General features: G+C 38.9%; 1 protein-coding gene across 1 annotated transcript in view; it reads right to left on the bottom strand.

Moving 5' to 3' along the window:
- mia2 (MIA SH3 domain ER export factor 2) overlaps window positions 1–11,822 on the bottom strand; it is a 29,003-nt gene extending 17,181 nt beyond the window's left edge. Inside the window, exons 1-6 of the mRNA XM_061968404.1 lie at window positions 11,630–11,822; window positions 10,185–10,318; window positions 9,756–9,842; window positions 5,643–9,648; window positions 5,361–5,525; window positions 5,112–5,206 (exon numbers count right to left, since the gene is read on the bottom strand). Of these exons, the coding sequence (XP_061824388.1) occupies window positions 5,112–5,206; window positions 5,361–5,525; window positions 5,643–9,648; window positions 9,756–9,842; window positions 10,185–10,318; window positions 11,630–11,816 (4,674 nt within the window). The 5' untranslated portion in view covers window positions 11,817–11,822. The remainder of the gene's footprint in view (window positions 1–5,111; window positions 5,207–5,360; window positions 5,526–5,642; window positions 9,649–9,755; window positions 9,843–10,184; window positions 10,319–11,629) is intronic.
- Between the last annotated feature and the right edge of the window lie 10,786 nt (window positions 11,823–22,608).

Below are 22,608 nucleotides of genomic sequence, written 5' to 3'. Positions count from 1 at the left end.
GAACGCTTTAAAAGTGACACCATCAAGAATATGGAAGATCTAATAGCACAAAATTAATTAAATGATCACATCTTTAAATGATTAAGATACGTTAAGAGGCTGTTTGCAACATTAAAACAGATGCCTGGAGGGCACTAACTTCCCAATGTATTTTACACAGTATATCCCGCCCTTTTCCGGTTTCTAGGACGTACTGACGTAACTACGTACGTGTCTAACACATGCGCGCGCAACAGCTTTGGGTGTTCTTGGCTAATACTAGCGATTTGCTGTCATTTCTATCATAACAACAACATGACTGCAAATTGTTTATTGCTTTATGTAGACTGCTTTTGTATGTGCTGACGAGACAGGCTGAGTGACCTCCGCAAACACCAATCATTTTATCGGGCCGGTTTGATTGATTGATTGATTGATTGAAACTTTTATTAGTAGATTGTACAGTACAGTACATATTCCGTACAATTGACCACTAAATGGTAACACCCAAATAAGTTTTTCAACTTGTTTAAGTCGGGGTCCACGTTAATTAATTCATGGTAAAAAAATATTTTATTACACAAACTTGGTAATTGTGAACATAAATGTGTTCTGTGAAATCACTAATGGTAACATAATGGTGTTGTTGTTATATTTTTTGCGTTGAAAAATGTAACTGAGCAAGTTGCAAACAGTCCCTTTAATTAAATTATGAAATAAATAAATGTATGAGTACATTAAATAAAAATAATAAGACATTAAAAAAGTCTGGCTCTAAAGTGATAAATAAGTTTCTTAAGCACAAATATTATGACTTAAATAGTGAAGCTGTATTTTCATTTACACTATTGATAGTTTGTTAAATCAGTGTTTGTTAATTTAGTTTATTTATTTTAACACTACATCATGGGTGTCAAACTCTGGCCCGCGGGCCAAATTTGGCCCGCCGTGTAATTTTACTTGGCCCTTGAGGCGATATCAAATCAACACTAGAGCTGGCCTGCCGATTAAATACAGGGGTGGTGCCGCGGTAACACCGCATTCACCGCTAATTCTCATACTTGCCAACCCTCCCAGGAGACTCCCAAACTTCAGTGCCCCCCCCCCCAAATATCGTCACGTCCGCTTTTCATCCAGGGGGTTGGTGGTAGCGGGGGGTGTATTTTGTAGCTTCCCGGAAGAGTTAGTACTACAAAAGGTTCTGGGTATTTGTTCTCTTGTGGTTATGTTGTGTTACGGTGCGGATGTTCTCCCGAAATGTGTTTGTCATTCTTATTTGGTGTGGATTCACAGTGTGGCGTATATTTCTAACAGAGTTAATGTTGTTTATACGGCCACCCTCTGTGTAACCTGTATCGCTGTTGATCAACTGTGCGTTGCATTCACGTGTGTGTGCGTACAGAAGCCACACATATCTTGTGTCTGGGCCGGCACGTTGTTAGAATGGATGAAAAGCGGACGTGACGACAGCTCGTAGAGGACGTTAAAGGCAATGCCTTTAAGGCACGCCCCCAAGACTGTGGTCCGGGTGGACTACGAGATATAATGACTGATGAACACCTTCGTTCGATAATGAAGGTTGCCTCAGCTCAAAGCCTGAGCCCCGACATTAATGAACTAGCATCCAAGAAAAGATGGCAGGTATCTGGCTTGGGCACATCAGATTAGATCAGTGTGTTGCAAACTGAGCAGTTTAAAGTCCTGAATGGTTGGTTTATTCATTGTTATTTTATTTTCACATTTATTAGCCTGTGGAAAAAGCTAATGTTGATATTCACCTCAGAAGGCTGCAAATAGAAAAGAGGCATTCGATTTTTTTTTTAATTGTATTTGACATGCTATTGATATTTATTAATTATTATTATTATTATTGGAAACACGATTTTCCGTGTCACTTTAAAGTTATATAAGCCTTGCTTGTTCAATTTTCAATGCAAAACTTGTTTGGGTCCCTATTAAAAGGTTAATTTGTTCAACCTTGGCCTGCGACTTTGTTCAGTTTTAAATTTTGGCCCACTCTGTATTTGAGTTTGACACCCCTGCACTACATAATTGTATGTCCATTTATTTGTTGTCAGTTATTTACGAGTCCCTTCTTATGCATTATATTTGGTTAGTATTTATTTTCTAATCAGCCTGAGCTAATCATAAGGTTTTAATCAAGAGTAAGATTACTAATTCAGTGTTAATATTTCAGTGGACCCTGGGCCCTTCTGTAGTGGATACATTTGTAAGTGAAAAAGGTAAATAACCCCTGTTTTAGACCTAAGCAAGATCTGCTGACCAGGAGCATTTAATGCATGTAGCAATTAAATTACAATAATGTATTGACGTTTTTGGACCTATTTTCGCATTTTTAGACCAAGATATCGACCAGTACTCCACCGATTTTTTGGTTTAGACAAGTAGAAGTTGGTGTTAGGATCCGCCCACTGACTTTAACAGCTGAGTTTGACTGATAAAATACATTCATGAAGTGCTGTCAAACTGGTTCATAAAATAATTAAGTAAATCATTAATCATGAAATAATCAATTAAATTGTGAAATAATTAATTAACTAAATCAAGAGATAATACATTAATTCAATCAATAATTAATTGAATAAATAGATAATTAACTAAATTATTAAATAGTTAAATATGCATCTACAATAAATACATTCATGACATATTTATGTATTTAATTTTAATTATAATTAATTAATAAAACATTTAAGTAATTATTTATAGATGTATTTATTTATCTAATTTGGTGCCATTTGTCCGTCCATACTGGAACAGGTTTCACCAAACAAAATATTTTTTCTTATTTAAGAAAAAACCTTGTAAATTGGTTTGATCAACATGATTATATTAGGCATATCATCGATTTATATGTTTAAGTACATATATATATGATTTTTTTTTAAACAATCGTGTTTATTAGCGTTAGATTACTCACCCATGTGGCATTTAAAATAGCTTGGTTTCTTCCTAATATTAAAAAAGTAATTCAAACAACTACAATAGCACGTGATGTTGTCATGCAGGGACAAACTGCTAAGCAGGAAGAGTGGGTGGATCAATCCAAATTGATTGTATCGATACTAATGTAAGGGTAGTTTCAGTATCGGATGAACACAAGCGTGATTTGATTTATATTTTTCAGTTCTCTTCTATGCTTATTTTTACAAATATCCATATGTGTTATTTGTTATGTTGTTCATATTGTTACATGGTTGTTAGACTGAAGGAATAAAGTCTTTAGAGACAAGAGGCCTTTGTTAGCAAAAGGCGAAAATGTTTTAAATGAGCGCCAATAGTAGTTTTTGATTTTGTTAAGTTTTTTTGTACGATTGGCTTTATTTTGCTCACACAACTGTATGTAATAAAAGGTGATAATTATTTTTTGTTGATATGTTAAATGGTCTTATTCTGTCCACCCCCAGGGCACACATCCACCGGAGATGTTAATAGAGAATCCACACTTAAAAATTTGAACTGAAAAAAGCCCTTTTAACGGAATGTGTAATGTCTTCAACAATTAAGAACAGTCCAGTTGCCTCAAATCAACACTTGCAGATTACCATAATGGATGACTGAAAATCTACACAGACTTAAGGCTAGTTTGTTTAATAGACTATATTTAGAGGTGCAGGTGAATTAGCAGGATAAAACCTGGATGGCTCTCAAGTCAGTCACAGTAATGGGTTGAAATTAAAGGAGCCATATGTAAGAATTTCATGTCAAGTCATCAATTAAAGGCCCTGATACTGTATGTCAAAAGGCATTAATAAATAATGTTATTTTCGAATACCTCTATAACTGATAACAGTAGTTCAGCCGGGATATGCTCATTTTAAAATTAGATTTACAGCCCTGAAATCTTGTTATTGTTTTCATTTTCATGCCTCGCCCTCCACCGTTTGACCAATTAGGAAGTCTGTGAGTGTGTTACATCCAGGTTGCCAGTTACGAACCATCATCTTCGTCTATCTACTGCCACTGGTAAAGTTAATAAACATGTTAGACTTTAGTAAAACTAAAAGGCCTTGTTACGGTTCTCAACTTATTCATGACAAAGCCAGGAACAAAACGAGGATTTGTATAGGGGACGCCTTTAAAAGATGGATACGATTGAAGGAGGAGGAGATTTTTTCATCTGACGCCAAACTTGCTAATTTCCTCCTTGATAGGTAAGTCAGGCATTTACTTTTTCTTATTACTTGTAATAAATGGATATGGACATTTTGTATGTAAACTATATTGTCCAATACAGTCTATGATCTTGTCTAACAAAGCCAGCTTGGCATGCTAGCCCGGTCAATGGGAGCATACACATCGACATACAGGCTAACGGGGGAAATACAGGCCCGTTAGCCTGTATGTCGATGTGTAATTGAACTGACAGGGTAAAATATATTTTCGACAAATAAAACCTATGTGGATATGGGTAGTGTCAGTGCCTATTCCGTTCTCAATATGCTGATACGCTGAGGAAATGGGTTCCAACATTAGCACGACTGTCATGACAATGTGAAACTTATGGAGACAGCCAAATCCCATGGTAAAATAATTCCTCATTCGTGTTTATATATTGGGGACTACATGTACCAAGTTATATGGCAATCTGAAACGTATGAAACAGTAGCCTATAGGCATACCTTGATAACATTTCTCCTTTTTAGTTTTGGGCGTACATTAAGCTGCTAAGCATGCTCTACTTATTTTCACCAGTATAACCATTGTGTTGGTTGTAGTTCGTTTTAGTCTTTGTTTTCTGATAGTACTGACAATAACCATATGATTGCCATTTGTTGTGATATTGTACGCAGGCATGATGAACTTCTTCCTGAAAATAGCCTAATTTCTGTGTAAAATGTGTTGGTTAGAGATTTGTTATTGACAAAACGCTTGTCTATTCAGCTATTATGGTCCCAGCACCTCAACTCCTAGGAAGAGGCAGTGGAAGTTTGAAGTTCCTTGGAGTAGCCCAGTCAATCGAGCTGGATTCAGCTGCGTATCTGGCAACCTCAGTCAGGGAGAGGGGAGGGCACCACAGAATTTTTACTGTGATTGCAGTACCATTTCTGGCCAGATTCCTACATATTGCTCCTTTAAAGTTCAGTTACCTGAAATTAAACTATGGTTACCTGCACATTAAACCATTTGAGGAAGTCGTTCACTGCAGGAACTTCAGAAGATGGCTGAACCAAATGAATAAAATCCTGAATCTGCTCCTTTATCCCTTGAAAAGAAACAGTTGAGAATATATCTTTACGACAAAACTATGTACAAGTGAACAGTTAATTAAGAAACTTTTTTCACAAGTACATTAGAATGCATATGTCAAGTTAATATACAGTACACTCAATGTACGCAGGAAAGGTCTTCCACTGTACCTTCCAGTGCCTGTGGTGGTCCAGTCTGACTGTGGTATTCCTTCGGGAGCACTCTTTCTGTTTCACCTCTTCTTTCATAGCCATCATCCTTCTTTTCTTCCACTATCAACCCCATTGTTTGACTAGACTCCATCTCTGTAGTTTCCCCGACATAGCTTGGTTGAGCTGTATTTGGGGAACACGATTGTTTAATCAATGCCAGTTCAAACCATACTGAAATCGAGGAATTGCATGTGATGGAAGTAGCACTTTAAACAGATCACTGAAGACAATATTGTGTACCTTTATTCTCAGATTTTCTGCTGTTGAAAGCATGACGCACTTTTTCCAGCAGTATTTCTAGCTTCTGAAGTGCTGTGATTGTTCTGGTCTTTTCCTTATTCTCCTCTGGTGCATCAGAGAGTCTTATACTTGGGGGAAACAGTGTCTCCTTGTGGTAATTCAGAAGTGTCTCTATATCGAACAGTATAGAGTCATCATTGTCAGCATCTTCAGGAAAAAACTCCTCACCGTCAAGAATGTAATCCAAAAAGTGCACTTTGTTCTTCCCAAGTAGGTCAGTCAAAATAGTTATCTCCCTGACACTCATATGCTCTTGTATGTTCTTGTAGTGTTTAGGGAGGGTGTCAGGTTGGTGGGGCTTTACAGGTGGAGAAGTCAGACGAGAACTTAATGTTGGCATTGGCGTTGGCGGATGAAGCTCTTTTTGAAAGTCTTTACGATGGTTTGTTGTGGAGTCTTGTTCAGGAGTCTGAGGGATTGTTTTTCCATCAAACCCTGAAATAAAAGATTCTGTCGATTCTTCGATTTTGCTGATTGGCCTCTGCCCAAATGAGAAAACAACCTTTTTAAAAAGACTAAATACTCCTTCACTTTCTGTTGTTGTTTGATCATTTTCATCAAACTGGACTTTAGAGGGCATTGGTTCTGCTAGCTTTCCATTGGTGTTGGTTTTACTGTCACATTTTGCATCCATTCCATTACACATGTCTGCTTTTTCAATAATCTCAAATGAATACTGAAGATCTGGAATCTTCTGAGGACCCCTGTCATCTTTCTCATCTAAATCTAGCATAACATTTTCTGTGTGTTCAGTGTCACCTTTCCCATCATCATCTTTACCGCTAAAAACAGTGGGAACTTCAAATAACTTCCAATTCTTATCATGCTGCATGTTCTCTAAGGACATACTCTCCTGTGTGTCAGATAGCAAACCTGATCCACCCTCAGAGTTGTTTTCTTCTCTTTCTTCTTTGTTTCCATCTTGATGTGACCGAGTACAAAGCTCATCCACACAGCGAAGACTCTCCATTTCCTTTTTAACATTTATTCTATCCACCACATCATGAGCTCTCTGCTTGTTTTCAGCCGTCTTTAGCTCCATATTACTTTCTTCTACCCACGGTTGTTGTCCCTTGTCCTTTATCTGCATTAACTCTTGCCATGTTCCCTTCTCTTGAACTTCTCGAATCTCTTCTTCCATTTTCTTTTGTAACTGTTCACTTTTATCCTGCTCATCACTTCTGTTCCGATCTTCCTGCTTCTCATGTTTAAAATTTTCCTCCATAAACTCACCTACCTCCTCCTGCTTTTCCTCAGCAAACCTTTCCCCCTCCTCCAGTTTGTCTTTTAAGTCTGCCAATTTCCTCTTTTCTACTAACTCATTGTTGTCTTCTAACTTCTCTACTAATGGACCATCCTTTTCTTGTGTCTTCTCTACAAACGTCTTAATTTCTTCCAACGTATTGTTCTCCAACTCAACCACATCCTCTTTTCCATCCCTCTCTTTTGACTCTTCCCACTTCACATTCGCTAACTCCTCCTCAAATAACTCTTCTGCTTCATTTCGCTTGTCGTCTTCTAAGTGCTCTAAAATGTCCTTGCTCCCATCTTCTTTGAACTCTTCCAACTTCTCCTCCTTGTTCTGTACCAACTCCATCACTTCTTCAGATTTATTGCCATTGATCTCCTCTACAACCTCCTGTATGTTCCTTTCTTTGAACTTTTCCAACTTCTCTTCCTTATTTTGCGCTAACTCCGTCACTTCTTCAGACTTTTTGTTATTGATCTTCTCCTTATCCTCCCGTATGTCTCTTTCTTTGAACTCTTCCAACATCTCTTCCTTATTCTGTACCGACACCTTCACTTCTTCAAACTTCTCATATATCTCGACCATATCTTCCAGTATGTCCCTCTCTTTGATCTCTTTCCACTTTGATTGTTCTAACTCCATCTGTAAAAATTTGTCAGCCTCTTTCAAATCCTCTACTAACTCACCATCTTCCTCATTCTTTTTCTTCTGAAAAATGTTTACCTGTGCCTGTTTCTCCATGTCTTCCAACTCTTGATGCTTCTCATCCTTTAACTCATCAAACTTCTCTATGTATTCATCTGCTTCTTCTTCAGCTTCAAACTTCTCTGCCATCTTCACTTCTTCCTGCTTGATCTCTTCTAACACCACTTTCTCCTGCCTACTCCTCTTTTCCCCCTCTTCCTGCTTGACATATTCTAACTCCTCCTTTTCCTTTTGCTTCTTCTCATGTAATCCTTCTAAATTATCCAGCATTTCCTTGTCTTTATAGCTATACTCTTCTAACGCCCCTCTTTCGACTAAGTCCTCCACTTTCTCTTGCTTTCCATTAGCATCCTCTGGCTCTTCCATTTCATCGTCGTTGAATTCCTTACATTTTTCATCTTCCTTGGATTCTTCCACTTCAGACCATGGAGAAGACTTAAAGCCACTTTCTTCGAAAAAGTCTGTCACCTGAGAAGCAAATGTTGGTGCATCTTTGACATCTTGAGTGGGTGTTTTCCATATTTCCTCTTCTGGTGGATTGTCACATATTATTTGAGTATTTTTGGAGTAGTTTGAACTGAATTTTGGAGAACTATCTCCTTCTTTCTTTATGAACTCACAATGTGTCTTAGTGTCTGCAGTGTTGTCAATAGTAAAATCTAAGTTCTCCTGCGTTTCCTGTTTGTCATCCTGATTCTTTTTTGCTAACACCTCCTTCTCATCTTGGTTCTCTTCTAAATCTCTGTCCACTTCTACGTCCTCACCTTTATCTTCACATAAAGCTCCCTGTTTCTCATTCCCCTCAGATTCTAGGGAGGACTCAAACCCACTCTTCACTCCACCAACCTCCGGACCCGCCTGTTCCTCGTCAGAATACTCAATCTCACTCACCAACTGTCCTGCAGACTCAGGTTTCGCATCAATGAATATTGGCACTGGGGAGATGTCCTGTAACCTGTTTTGTGGAGAGTTATATGTTTGATCAACCTGAGGTGAACCATCTAATGCCGTAGTCTTGCTATCAGTAAATGTTTCTCTCACGTTAACGTCAGCATTTCCTTGCACAAAGTCATCAAACTCTGTGTCTGATTTAGTTTTGTCATCTTCATTGTTATCTTTTCTGAATGCTAAAATTTCCCTAATACCCAAATCAAACCAAGAACCAGATCCTGGCTGTTTCTCTTCATCCTCTCGCTCTCCTCTACTGACTTGTATCTTGTCTCCAGCATCTTGGCTCTTCAGGCCAAACGCCAGTGTGCTTGACAGTCCATTTCCTAGCCATTCCAATGTCCCCATCTCTTCATTATCCCCTTCTTGTAATTTTGGTGTGTCTAAGTCCAGATACATTTTTCTGCTCCTAAAGTTGTCTCCTTCCATTTCTTTTTTGTCATCATATTCCTTTGCTGTGGAAGAGTCTTCCATTTTATCGCCCCCGAAGCTAAGCCATCCAGTCATTGTCGAAGTAAAAGAATCCACTGTTCCTATTTCCTGCTGTCCACTGTTTATGTCGTCTTTGACAGACTCTGATTTTTCTTCTTTTTTTAACCCTAGCCACCCGGTCACTGAAGACGTGAAGGAATTTTCTGCCTGCATCTGTTGTAGAGCTTTTTGCTCCCCCGCAGCCAAATTGCCAGGTTCCTCCTCCTTTTCTAGGGCTAACCATTCTGTCACTGAAGAACTGAGCCAGGATGAGGCAGGAGACCCACCTTGTTCCTTCAGTGCCGTAGGAATTTCAGGAGATGCTTGGAGGGTCTTGGCAGTACCACCGCCCTCCTTATTGTCTTCATCCACTTCTCCTGATGTTGTTTCAGGTACTGTTAAAACATCTTTAAATGGTGTAGGACTTGCAGATTTGGTTTCATCAGAGTACATTGTTTGACTTGTTCCAGCTTCCTTGGGTGGACTCTTCAGATCAGAGTCCTCATCATTAGTATCCAAATGACTGGAGTCAATGGGGTAGCCAAACTCATCCATACAAAGAAAATCAGATTCCTTAACGACAAGAGGCAATAAGTTTAGATACTGAAAGTAGCACATAACTTACTGAAAACTTCTCAGGTTCTGAATGTATTATCAAATCAAACCAAAAATGTGCATACCTGTGTTTCAACTCTTATCTCCTGATTTGTAAATGCCTGTTCCTCTTTCACATCCTCTTTTGAAAAATAACCAAACTGTTTGTGAATCTGAAATTAAAATAGTGATTTTAGTAAACTGTTTTTGTTTTCTGTTGCAGTAATTGTTGACTGCTTTATTGACACTTGAACATGAACTAAATTAATGTTACATCGGTCAGTTAATTTGATAAATTGCAATATTGTACTTTTGAATCAAATTTACTTAAATTGGCATTCATTGATTTTTCTGTTGCTGTAAAAATACACTGCAGTGATTTTATGGCTTTAAAAGCGCCAAAAAATACTTTGAAAAACTTTAAATCTGTTTTTGTTTAGTATATTGTTTTCTTGTCTCGGAGTGAAAAATACAGATACTGAGTAATATGAAAAGTAGACAGAGGTCAGACTTACACTGCCTGCCCAGATATCACTCCACTTTCCAGTCAGCTTGTGGTAAACAGAAATTGAGTCTCCTTGTCGGAAGTTCAAGAAACGACAGTCCTTGCCATGGTGATCCCTGACAGCTCGCACCCTGCTCATTAAGCCTGCACACACATGCACAGACAAACAGACACCAAAAGTACACACATAGAGGATTCCAATAGTGATAAACACAAACACTATTTGTAAACGTTTGAGTAAGCAGTTTTAACCTTGTAAGCAGAGGTCTTTCAAGGGGATCTTGAAATTTTTGGTTGATAAGACTTTTTTCATATTCCCCCTGCAATTTTTCTACAAATTTAAATGTATTTAAATACACATTAACATTAATCTAACACACTCTCGTGTAGTTTGTTAATGGCAGCTCTCAAGTAGCCAGCTAGTGATTAGCGGCCCTAGATACCAACTAGCGACTAACGCAGTAGTTGACAGTTAGCCAATAGCAGTGCTATACTGTATTCTTTGAATATCGTATTGCACAATAACAAGGCATCTTTAGGACCAGTTTAACTTTAAACATAGTTGTATACAGGACATATAAGTGAGGGGTCCCCGCTCCATCTCTCCATCCATTTGGAGGTCTTTGGCCTCGAAAATGTTGAAGACCCCGGCCGTAAAGTCCAAATCACCCAAATAATTGTCACAAAACTCGATTTTTTTTCATGTAGAGTGAATACTGGACCTCTACTGGGCCTGCAGGGTTTGAAAAAAATATGCTAAAACTATTTTCTGCGCTGAGATTTTTTAAATTGTATTCAAGACATCAAGTATTAGTCTGAATTATTTGCTTAAAGCTTTGTTGCAAACAAACAAAAACATACAGAACATTCACAGTTAAACTTTTAGTTACATCAACACAACTGTCACTGCTTTCTATAAACATTGTGTCCTCTATTTGTTTAGCATTTTTGTAACCATGCTCTTAGTTTCCAACGTACATCTGTTCATCATCAGACACAGTCCGGGTGTCGTGAAACTGAATCAGTTTCACTAATTTCAGGAAGTAATGTGCATGAGTGACCGTTGGTGAAATTATCCAGTATTACACAAGTAATTGGATAAGAATATCACAAAAGTAAAATAGCATTTAAACTCAATTAAAGAAACCAGCTTGTTTACAAATCCTGTCTAGGGTGTACCCCGCCTCCCTCCTAAAGTCAGCCAGGATAGGCTACAGCTTACCCTAATGAGGACAAGCAGTATAAAAAATGAATGCATGTTTATAAAATACACTGTTACAATGAACCTGATGGAGGTACAAAAATAGTTTATTTGCAATCGTGTGTGTTTATTAAGTATTTTCTATTGCATCCAATGTTTTCGACGAATCCCATGGACCGCTACCGGCACCCCTTCAATGTCAAGACACAAGTATGATACTAACGGGTCTAACTAAAGGTTTAAAAATAACTTACTTTCACATTCTGTATCTCCACAGATCTTGTAGTCAGATAGTAATCCAACATTTGAATGAGGTAAAACCGCAAAAATAATGCTCAGGAACAGAAATTCATCAGGCAAAAAAATCATTCTTGGTGCTCCCACAGGAATGTCAAGACTAAAAAAGATCCTCTTAATGATCTTAACCAGTTGCGTTGGCATATGGACATTGCCTTGGAGCTGCAGTGCTGCTGAATACTCAATGGTGAGAGAGCACTGATAAGATATAAACCTGCATGGGCTAATTATTAACATAGCAGGCCTGTTTGACAATTGTTTACATATCAGATTCTGTGTGTTTAATTTTAAATTGTTATTGGTGGCATAATTTACAAACTTATTTATTCAAGTCGCATGTGTTTTTGAATTAAGTTTTGAACTTTTGTGGTGACTCAAAAGAGTCCATTCAATAAAACTTTGTTATGATGGACACACCATGGATATAGAATCATACCATGAAGTGAAAGTATAGAGATTATCTTTTCAAAAACAGGGCAGATACTCTGTAAAAGAAAAATAGTAATCTAATTGTTTAATGCCAACTTTCAAGAATGGTTTGGTTTTTCGGTAGTGTGGATCTGTTTACCACCGTTTGTTAATTTGTTTTTGTGCAATTAAAAGTTTGATTCAAATATTAAACAGAGGTATTAATGCTTCTATAACAGAACAAATAAACAAAATGAGGCAAAAATAAGGCCTCTCATATAAACATTGAATGCAAAAGGACTTATTAAGTCACAAACCATCATAATTTGCTATGTTCGGCCATTCAGGCTACAAATGACATCTCAAAAAGAGCTGAACTTTCCATACACTTCCCTAAATAAATTAGGAGAGGGCAAATCAATTCAAAATGTCCATAGCAACGGTATTATCGACATAGTAGTATTTGTATTTTAGTAATACTAAGATAATACTATGAATTTGATTTTGCCTAAGCTATTAAATGTAACACAAGAGAGGGAAAACTAATAACTTTATATAATAGTTTTTTTATATTATTACATTTTTATGTGTATCCTAGATACACTATTGTGTGAGTTTTTTTCCCCCTCAAACGTTTTTATTATAATCATCAGCAAATCAAATCGAAAATTGCATATACATATTGAGGATTCTTGAAAATAAAAATATAGTGTAAAAAAGCGTTGGTGTCTACAATACTGGCATGTATTTACTTGAAATATGCAGTGTCACCCACTGTTACTACTCGATCAGTACCGGAAAACTCAATCAGTCCACGCATGCGCGAAGACCAGTGTTGGGTTAGTTCCTGAAAACCAGTAACTAGTTACAGTTACTAGTTACTTTATTTCAAAAGTAACTCAGTTGCTAACTCAGTTACTTACACCAAAAAGTAATGCGTTACTGTGAAAAGTAACTATTTAGTTACTTTTTTTTTTCTTCTTTTTTTTTTTAAGGCTCCCATTAATGCCCTTTTAGCCTTCATTTCAGTACTGTTATTGCACTGGAGAATAATACAATCTGTTGATCAACTTGACATGCATTTGCATCACTGAACTCAGAAAGCAATGTGGTCTACATACAACACACAAAGACAAAGATATTTTTCTAAGGGCCAAATTATTTCAGACCAGAACAAACTGACAAAACTATTCTAAATAGCTGCAACATAATGGCACTTTAACTTGAAGTAGATAGGATCTTTGATCTAAGACACAACTTACATTTAACTAAAATGTTATTTTCTTTGTGCTCGACAAAAGAAAAGTATGGAGAATGCCTCCATGTTAAGAAACTCGACTTCTGGCTTCACCATGATGTCTTGTTAGTTGTTATGAGAGTAGCATATGTGTGTGTGTGTGTGTGTGGCCCTTTAAGATATGACAGCATGTGAGGTGAGTGACATCAGTGAGTGAGTGGGCGAGAGAGGTGAGGGAACGGCGACAGTGAGTGCGTGCAGGTGCTCTAGCTTGGTGGATGGCTGTGTCCAATAAAGTTGCAACAAATCGCCGGCCTCGTCATTCACCCTCAGCTGTAAAGACCCACTTCCGGGTAAAGTGAAGGTTGTTAGCCGCGAAGTACATAGGCCCTGGAGGAACGTCTCCCCTGCGCCCCTCAACTACGGTCTGGGAGCCCACCCCCTCCCCCACCCACACAAAACACGCCTTTTCTTTTCCTTGTGACACAGAAGAATGACACCGCAGCGCTCCAATAAAACACACTCAGATCTTCTGTTTCTAGCCGATACTACATAAAAAATAACGTAAAATAACGCAGTAACTAACGTATTATGTAGTAACAGTAACTGAGTTACTGAATATAAAAAATAACGCGTTAGATTACTAGTTACCGCCAAAACCAACGGCGTTACAGTAACGCGTTACTTTGTAACGCGTTAGTCCCAACACTGGCGAAGACTACGTCACTTCCGGCATCTTGCAATTGTTTACCACGGAAGCTTCTGCAACATCACGTGCGTGATAAAGGACTGTAAAGTACTTGGGGGCGGTATAGTGCGGTTGGTAGAATGGCCGTGCCAGCATCTTGAGGGTTCCAAGTTCGATCCTCGCTTCCGCCATCCTAGTCACTGCCGTTGTGTCCTTGGGCAAGACACCTTACCCACCTGCTCCCAGTGCCACCCACACTGGTTTAAATGTAACTTAGATATTGGGTTTCACTATGTAAAAGCGCTTTGAGTCACTAGAGAAAAGCGCTATATAAATATAATTCACTTCACTTATTTTTGTCACCATTCTTGTCAACATACCAAAGTGAGAAGATTAGTTTGTCCGTGTACCAGAAGTTACAGAGTTGTATGCTCAATGGCGAGGTACCCCAAAGTCAAAACGGATGGCAACCAACTACATCGTTAAAGGTATATGCAACATATCTGAATTGTCACAAGGTAAAAACAAACAAAAACAAATGATGCGAAGGCACGAGTTTGATTTATGTATAATAGTTCTGACACAGATGTCAATCCTTTTGGTTAGACTTAACTGCAATAAACGTGTTTAGCTGTAACAACACCCAGTTCATAACTATAAAAATATATTTTAGAACTATCATTCTTATATGTTCTTATTTGTCATCAACTCTTACAGTATTCTTTCCTTTTCCTATTCTAATAGATAACGGACTCTTCTACAGGGTCCCAGTACATGCGCCTTGTTGTCCCAACAGCAGAGGGGAAGATGTCTGTACTGAAGGAGTGACACAATAACCTTGGTATTGAAAACCACAATGGTGTCTGAGGTACCAAAAACAGGGTTATTACTGGCTACTTCTGGGACACCATCTTTGCACCGTGCGTGACTGCTCGCTGACTGCTCGCTGTTTCGAAAAAGCTAAGTATCGTTCTATTTGTGTGCTTTTAATTGTTCTGCAGCTTTCTTTATTACTTTCTCAACATATTTAGTAGTACTATTTAACTTGCAAATCACCCGATCTCTGTCTCACCACCCCTCCCGCAGCTAGCTAGCAGCTAGCTGCTAAGCTAACGAAGCTAGCGCGGAGAAAGGCGGCGCCGGTCGCCGGTCAGAAGGAATCTACTCCTGCACACCGTGACCAGGACTTCTCGGAAGACAGCAGGAACTTCACTCGGTGACAGAAAACACCGTGAGTATGGCTTCCTGCGCGTCTTGCACCTTACTCACGGAGAGGCTGGCTCTGCTAGAGGGCCGTGTCCGCCAGTTAGAGCAGAGTAATCTCGTAACTTTAGATGTTGCGGACACATCTGCTAGCGTTAGCTGTAGCGAGCTAACTAGCCCAGCCTGTAGTAGTCCTAAGCGGCCTACAAGCTACGGTGTACCGGTTGAGACGCATAATAGATTTAGCTCTTTAGCTAGTCCTACACCCCAGTCTACCGGGCACCACACCTTAGTCATAGGGGACTCCATCACCCGAAACATAAAGCTTAGCAAACCAGCCACAATTAAGTGTATCCCTGGGGCCAGAGCACCTGACATTGAGGCTAATCTTAGGGAGCTAACTCGCAACAGGCCTAGTAAACACGTACGACAGGCTAATCGCACCACTAGTTATGCGAATATAGTTGTACACGTTGGCTCCAATGACACTAGAATGAGACAGTCAGAGATTACAAAGAGAAACATAGCCAGGACTTGTGATCTCGCTAGAAAGATGTCCAGGCATCGAGTAATTGTCTCTGGCCCCCTGCCTGCGAGAGGCAATGATGAGAGATATAGCAGATTAGTCTCGCTTAACAAGTGGCTGGCTAGCTTCTGTAGACAACAGGGACTAACGTTTATTGATAATTGGCCCTCTTTCTGGTGCAAACCAGGCTTGCTGATGAGAGACGGCCTTCACCCTAACCAGGAAGGCGCCATCATCCTGTCTAAAAACATAGACTACTGTTTAAGTCACATTTGACTAACTACACTAGAGCAAGCCCGGTCACAAGCAATTACAGAGCCTGCTAGTCCGGGTGAGGAGTCAGTTAAGCTAGAACTAGCCAGCGCCAGGCTGGATAATTCCTGTACGCATAGCAATTTTCTTAGAATAACACACAACTCACATAATGTGTTTTCTGTTGTGAATGTGTCAGGGGTAGATATGCATTATACTGAGGTGGCAAATCATGATGCGTTCAGTCGATCGCAGCATCAAGCAAACAATCTGAAAATTTCCGTCGTATCAATTCCTAGATATGGTCGAAACTATTTAAAGTGCACTACGTATAATAAACACAACATTATTAATATTGCTACTACGGATAATTTAAACAAAAACTCGTCAAAACAGCCCAATACTTATAATATGGGCTTTTTAAACATAAGATCATCGTCTCCCAAAACGTTATTAGTTAATGAGGTCATTAGAGACAACAATCTTAACGTCATTGGTCTTAGCGAAACCTGGCTCAAACCAGACGATTTTTTTGCGCTAAATGAGGCATCTCCTCCTAACTATACGAATGCGTATATTGCCCGTCCCCTTAAAAGGGGTGGGGGGGTCGCACTAATATACAATGAAAACTTTAACCTTACCCCTAACCTAAATAATAAATACAAATTGTTTGAGGTGCTTACTATGAGGTCTGTCGCACCGCTGCCTCTCGATATGGCTGTTATCTACCGCCCCCCAGGGCCCTACACGGACTTTATCAATGAATTCTCAGAGTTCGTTGCTGATCTAGTGACGCACACAGACAATATAATCATAATGGGGGACTTTAATATCCATAAGAATACCCCATCGGACCCCCAGTGCGTGGCGCTCCAGACTATAATTGATAGCTGTGGTCTTACACAAATAATAAATGAACCTACGCATCGCAACGGTAATACGATAGATCTAGTGCTGGTCAGGGGTGTCACCACCTCCAAAGTTATGGTACTCCCGTATACTAAAGTAATGTCCGATCATTACCTTATAAAATTCGAAGTTCTGACTCATTGTCAACAAACTAATAATAAAAATAATAACTGCTATAGCAGCCGCAACATTAATGCTGCCACAACGATGACTCTTGCTGATCTACTGCCTTCGGTAATGGCACCATTTCCAAATTATGTCGGCTCTATTGATAACCTAACTAACAACTTTGACAATGCCCTGTGCAAAACCATTGATAGTATAGCACCGCTAAAACAAAAAAGGGCCCCTAAAAGGCGCACCCCATGGTTTACAGAAGAAACCAGAGCTCATAAATTATCATGTAGAAAGTTGGAACGCAAATGGCGCGCGACCAAGCTTGAGGTTTTCCATCAAGCATGGAGTGATAGTTTAATATCGTATAAACGCATGCTTACCTTAGCTAAAGCTAAATATTACTCAAATCTCATCCGCCTCAACAAAAACGACCCTAAATTTTTGTTTAGTACAGTAGCATCGCTAACCCAACAAGGGACTCCTCCCAATAGCTCCACCCACTCGGCAGATGACTTTATGAATTTCTTTAATAAGAAAATTGAACTCATTAGAAAGGAGATTAAAGACAACGCATCCCAGCTACAACTGGGTTCTATTAACACAGATACAACTGTATCTACGACGGATACTGCAATACAAAATAGTCTCTCTCTTTTTGATGAAATAACATTAGAGGAACTATTACGGCGTATAAGTGGGATAAAACAAACAACATGTTTACTTGACCCACTTCCTGGGAAACTTATCAAGGAGCTTTTTGTATTATTAGGTCCATCAGTGCTAAATATTATAAACTTATCACTTTCCTCTGGCACGGTTCCCCTAGCATTCAAAAAAGCGGTTATTCATCCTCTGCTCAAAAGACCTAACCTTGATCCTGACCTCATGGTAAACTACCGACCGGTGTCCCACCTTCCCTTTATTTCGAAAATCCTCGAAAAAATTGTCGCACAGCAGCTAAATGAACACTTAGTGTCTAACAATCTCTGTGAACCTTTTCAATCCGGTTTCAGGGCAAATCACTCTACGGAGACAGCCCTCGCAAAAATGACTAATGATCTACTGCTAACGATGGATTCTGATGCATCATCTATGTTGCTGCTTCTTGATCTTAGCGCTGCTTTCGATACCGTCGATCATAATATTTTATTAAAGCGTATCAAAACACGTATTGGTATGTCAGACTTAGCTTTGTCGTGGTTTAACTCTTATCTTACTGACAGGATGCAATGCGTCTCCCATAATAATGTGATCTCGGACTATGTTAAGGTAACGTGCGGAGTTCCTCAGGGTTCGGTTCTTGGCCCTGCACTCTTTAGTATTTACATGCTGCCGCTAGGCGACATCATACGCAAATACGGTGTTAGCTTTCATTGTTATGCTGATGACACCCAACTCTACATGCCCCTAAAGCTGACCAACACGCCGGATTGTAGTCAGCTGGAGGCGTGTCTTAATGAAATTAAACAATGGATGTCCGCTAACTTCTTGCAACTCAACGCCAAGAAAACGGAAATGCTGATTATCGGTCCTGCTAAACACCGACATTTATTTAATAATACCACCTTAACATTTGACAACCAAACAATTACACAAGGCGAATCAGTAAAGAATCTGGGTATTATCTTCGACCCAACTCTCTCGTTTGAATCACACATTAAGAGTGTTACTAAAACGGCCTTCTTTCATCTCCGTAATATCGCTAAAATTCGTTCTATTTTATCCACTAGCGACGCTGAGATCATTATTCATGCGTTCGTTACGTCTCGTCCCGACTACTGTAACGTATTATTTTCGGGTCTCCCTATGTCTAGCATTAAAAGATTACAATTGGTAGAAAATGCGGCTGCTAGACTTTTGACAAGAACAAGAAAGTTTGATCATATTACGCCTATACTGGCTCACCTGCACTGGCTTCCTGTGCACTTAAGATGTGACTTTAAGGTTTTACTACTTACGTATAAAATACTACACGGTCTAGCTCCGTCCTATCTTGTCGATTGCATTGTACCATATGTCCCGGCAAGAAATCTGCGTTCAAAGAACTCCGGCTTATTAGTGATTCCCAGAGCCCCAAAAAAGTCTGCGGGCTATAGAGCGTTTTCTATTCGGGCTCCAGTACTATGGAATGCCCTCCCGGTAACAATTAGAGATGCTACCTCAGTAGAAGCATTTAAGTCCCATCTTAAAACTCATTTGTATACTCTAGCCTTTAAATAGCCCCCCTGTTAGACCAGTTGATCTGCCGTTTCTTTTCTTTTCTCCTCTGCTCCCCTATTCCTTGTGGAGGGGGGGGGCACAGTTCCGGTGGCCATGGATGAAGTGCTGGCTGTCCAGAGTCGGGACCAGGGGTGGACCGCTCGCCTGTGCATCGGCTGGGAACATCTCTGCGCTGCTGACCCATCTCCGCTCGGGATGGTGTCCTGCTGGCCCCACTATGGACTGGACTCTTACTATTATGTTGGATCCACTATGGACTGGACTCTCACAATATTATGTCAGACCCACTCGACATCCATTGCTTTCGGTCTCCCCTAGAGGGGGGGGGGGGGTTACCCACATATGCGGTCCTCTCCAAGGTTTCTCATAGTCATTCACATCGACGTCCCACTGGGGTGAGTTTTTCCTTGCCCTTATGTGGGCTTTGTACCGAGGATGTCGTTGTGGCTTGTGCAGCCCTTTGAGACACTTGTGATTTAGGGCTATATAAATAAACATTGATTGTTTGATTGATGTCAACAAATGGGTAGGAGCTTTACTGGAGTAAAGAGAAAAAGTTCAGTCAAGACCATCTTTTTCATTCATTGTTATCATCTACCTTCTTTAAATTGACTTTCAGTATTGCAGGCCTTCACATTGTTTTAAATATATAATGATTTGTTATTCAGGTCAGGTCTTGTCATGGCTGTCAGCTGAATGACCCAATTAAAACTGTTCCACCGCCATTGCATCCCATCCAGGTACATCTTAAAATGATTTATCAGAGTGATGAATTAATGTGTAATTAACTTGTGTGCACATAAACAATTTGATGTACGGTACATTATAAAAATCACCTTTATGTTTTTTTAATAAGGGAATATATGTTTAGATTGGGGATCTGTACGTAGCACCCACTTGGAAGGATGAAAGTGTCAACATCCTGCATGGATTGCCAGTAAGTTTTTGTGGTTGTTTTTGTTCTTTTTATTTGGTTAAAATAATCCATTGGTTCTTCTGTGTATGCGCATGTACTAATTCATACTGATGCCATTAGGAAAACTTTGGGTCCAAGGACATCTTACTCTTTCCAGCTTGGAGCAGGAGGGCAGATGCAGCTCTGCTCTGTTTGGGTGCCCTTAATCTCTTGCTTTCTGTTTTTCTTATCTCATAGATAATAGCAGTTGATGTTTGGTATTTTTACACTTGTTGACAATTAATCCGTGACAGATACTCTTTCTGGACTCACTTCACCCTGATGTTTTTGGAGATGACCTCTACAAAACCATGTTTAGGTTGACCCTAAAAATAATCAAAATTGGTTCAAAGTTTATTTGTATATCAATCAAAGTTTATTTATATAAATCACAAGTGTCTCAAAGGGCTTCACAAGCCACAACGACATCCTCAGCTCAGATCCCACATCTGTTTCTGGTCTTGTTCAATGGCCAAGCATGTTTGTTGATTGATTTTTTTAAGCCTCATTCTCAGTCAATCCGGTGCGCCCTGTAGTCCGAAAAATACAGTAAGTGGTCTACCAGAACAGACCATACCGTCAGATGGATCCCGCAAATTATATTTTTTATATGACAGAAAAGGTCTTGGGTGAACATCAGTGACTGCAGTTGTATGCTTTTGTTTTATTTCTTTCCAAGCTCCAACAGCCAGTAATTGCAAGAGACATTCACATAGCATGTCGCAGGGTCCAGAGTATGAAAGGATTGTTTCGTGGAGAGGTGACAGAGCCCTCAGTTGGGGCAATGGACCAGCAGGCACAAATGGATTTCTAAAAGGACCTTCAAGAGCGCGATGACAACGACAGAGAAGGTTTCCTTTTTCATTTTGAATTTCAGGACGATATGGAGATATTTTTGGTTTATTGGGTGGACAGATTGAATTGAAAGATTAATGCAGTGTTCACTGACAATTGACTGGCTTGCAGTACAGATCAGTGGATGTCATTATAAGGGCTAAACAAATATTATTGTGATTGATTGATTGACTTTAAACATTTCTTAGTTTGGTGTGAATTTTGTCTGTCAGAAAAAAATCTTGTTTGGATTTCAGTAAACATGACATTTAGTAGTTGATAGGCTGTAAGGATAAAATGTTTGTTCTAATAAAAATGTGAAACTGCCTTAAGTGCATTAAATTTGTGTCAAAATCCTAAATTTTTCAAGGTTTGTCAAACAAATTGATGTTCAACACAGTCAAATGCTTTATAAAAGTCTAAAACAACATAAACTTTCACTGTTTATATCTTTGTAGTCCACTAAGTCTAAAACTAGCCTGATGTTATTGTGTATACAAGGTCCTTTTAGGAAACCTGACTGTTTCCTCAATAACACATGAAATTCCTTTTTTTAATCTACAAACAATAGCGCCTGAAATAATTGTATAATCTATATTGAGTAAAATAATTGGTCTTGAATTATTGACAATTCTCTTATCCTTGCCAGGTTTATGGATTACAGCAATCAGACCTTGCTTCATATTTGTACTTAATTCTTGTTTCTGTATGCACATTGATAATGCTTTGTATATTGTGTGCCTTCAATCTTTCCAAAATAATTGGTAAAAGTTAGCAGTAAGCCCGTCAGTGCCGGGTGATTTATTTGAGGACATTTTCATGATAACCAAATCTAATTCCTATATTTTAAGGTATACCTGTTTTAATTTTCTGAAAAAAATTGTACTTCATGTCGTCTAAGGAGTGACGTGAAGAGTACAACTTTGAATAGAAGGAGAAAATCTATTTTTGGATGCCTTTAGCTTCTTTGTATTATTTTTCATTTGTTAATAAACTTTTTACATAATTTCTCTGTTGTCTACTCCTCTCCAGACTACTAAAGTAGGAACAATTGTTTCCCCTTTTTCAGTTAATTTGACACTAGGCCTTATTAAGGGCCCCTTCTGCATTTCCCAGATACATTTCATCCAATTTAGATTGTAATTCTATTAATTTGTTACTTTCTAAAGTATTACCACCAACATCAATACTTCCTGGAGCAAATTACATTCAAAACTCAATTTCTATCCAATTATTTATTGAATTGAATACTAAATTCCCTGATTTTAAATGTATTGAATTTTCATTGATATAATCTGAGATTGAATTGTTGTCTTCAATATCATTTATTATGCTTTTAATTTTATTGCAATAATCCTCATTTTGTAGCAAACTGGCGTTAAATTTCCAATAGATTTTATTTCTCATGTCTTTTACGGTAGGCCCTATTGTTAAAGTAATAAAGCAGTGGTCGGTTAAGAGTGCTTTTGAAATCAAAGTATTAGAGGTGTATATTATCACTGACTAACCAGTAGACTAGTCTCGATTTGTTTCCCCCATTCGGTTTAATTCATGTATAACTTTTGACATTGGGATTTACCATCCTCC

The sequence above is a fragment of the Nerophis lumbriciformis genome, linkage group LG08 (genome assembly GCF_033978685.3).
Source record: "Nerophis lumbriciformis linkage group LG08, RoL_Nlum_v2.1, whole genome shotgun sequence".
Classification (NCBI taxonomy): domain Eukaryota; kingdom Metazoa; phylum Chordata; class Actinopteri; order Syngnathiformes; family Syngnathidae; genus Nerophis; species Nerophis lumbriciformis.
The sequence above is the reverse complement of the archived record's forward strand: the minus strand, read 5'-3'. Positions and strand labels throughout refer to the sequence as shown.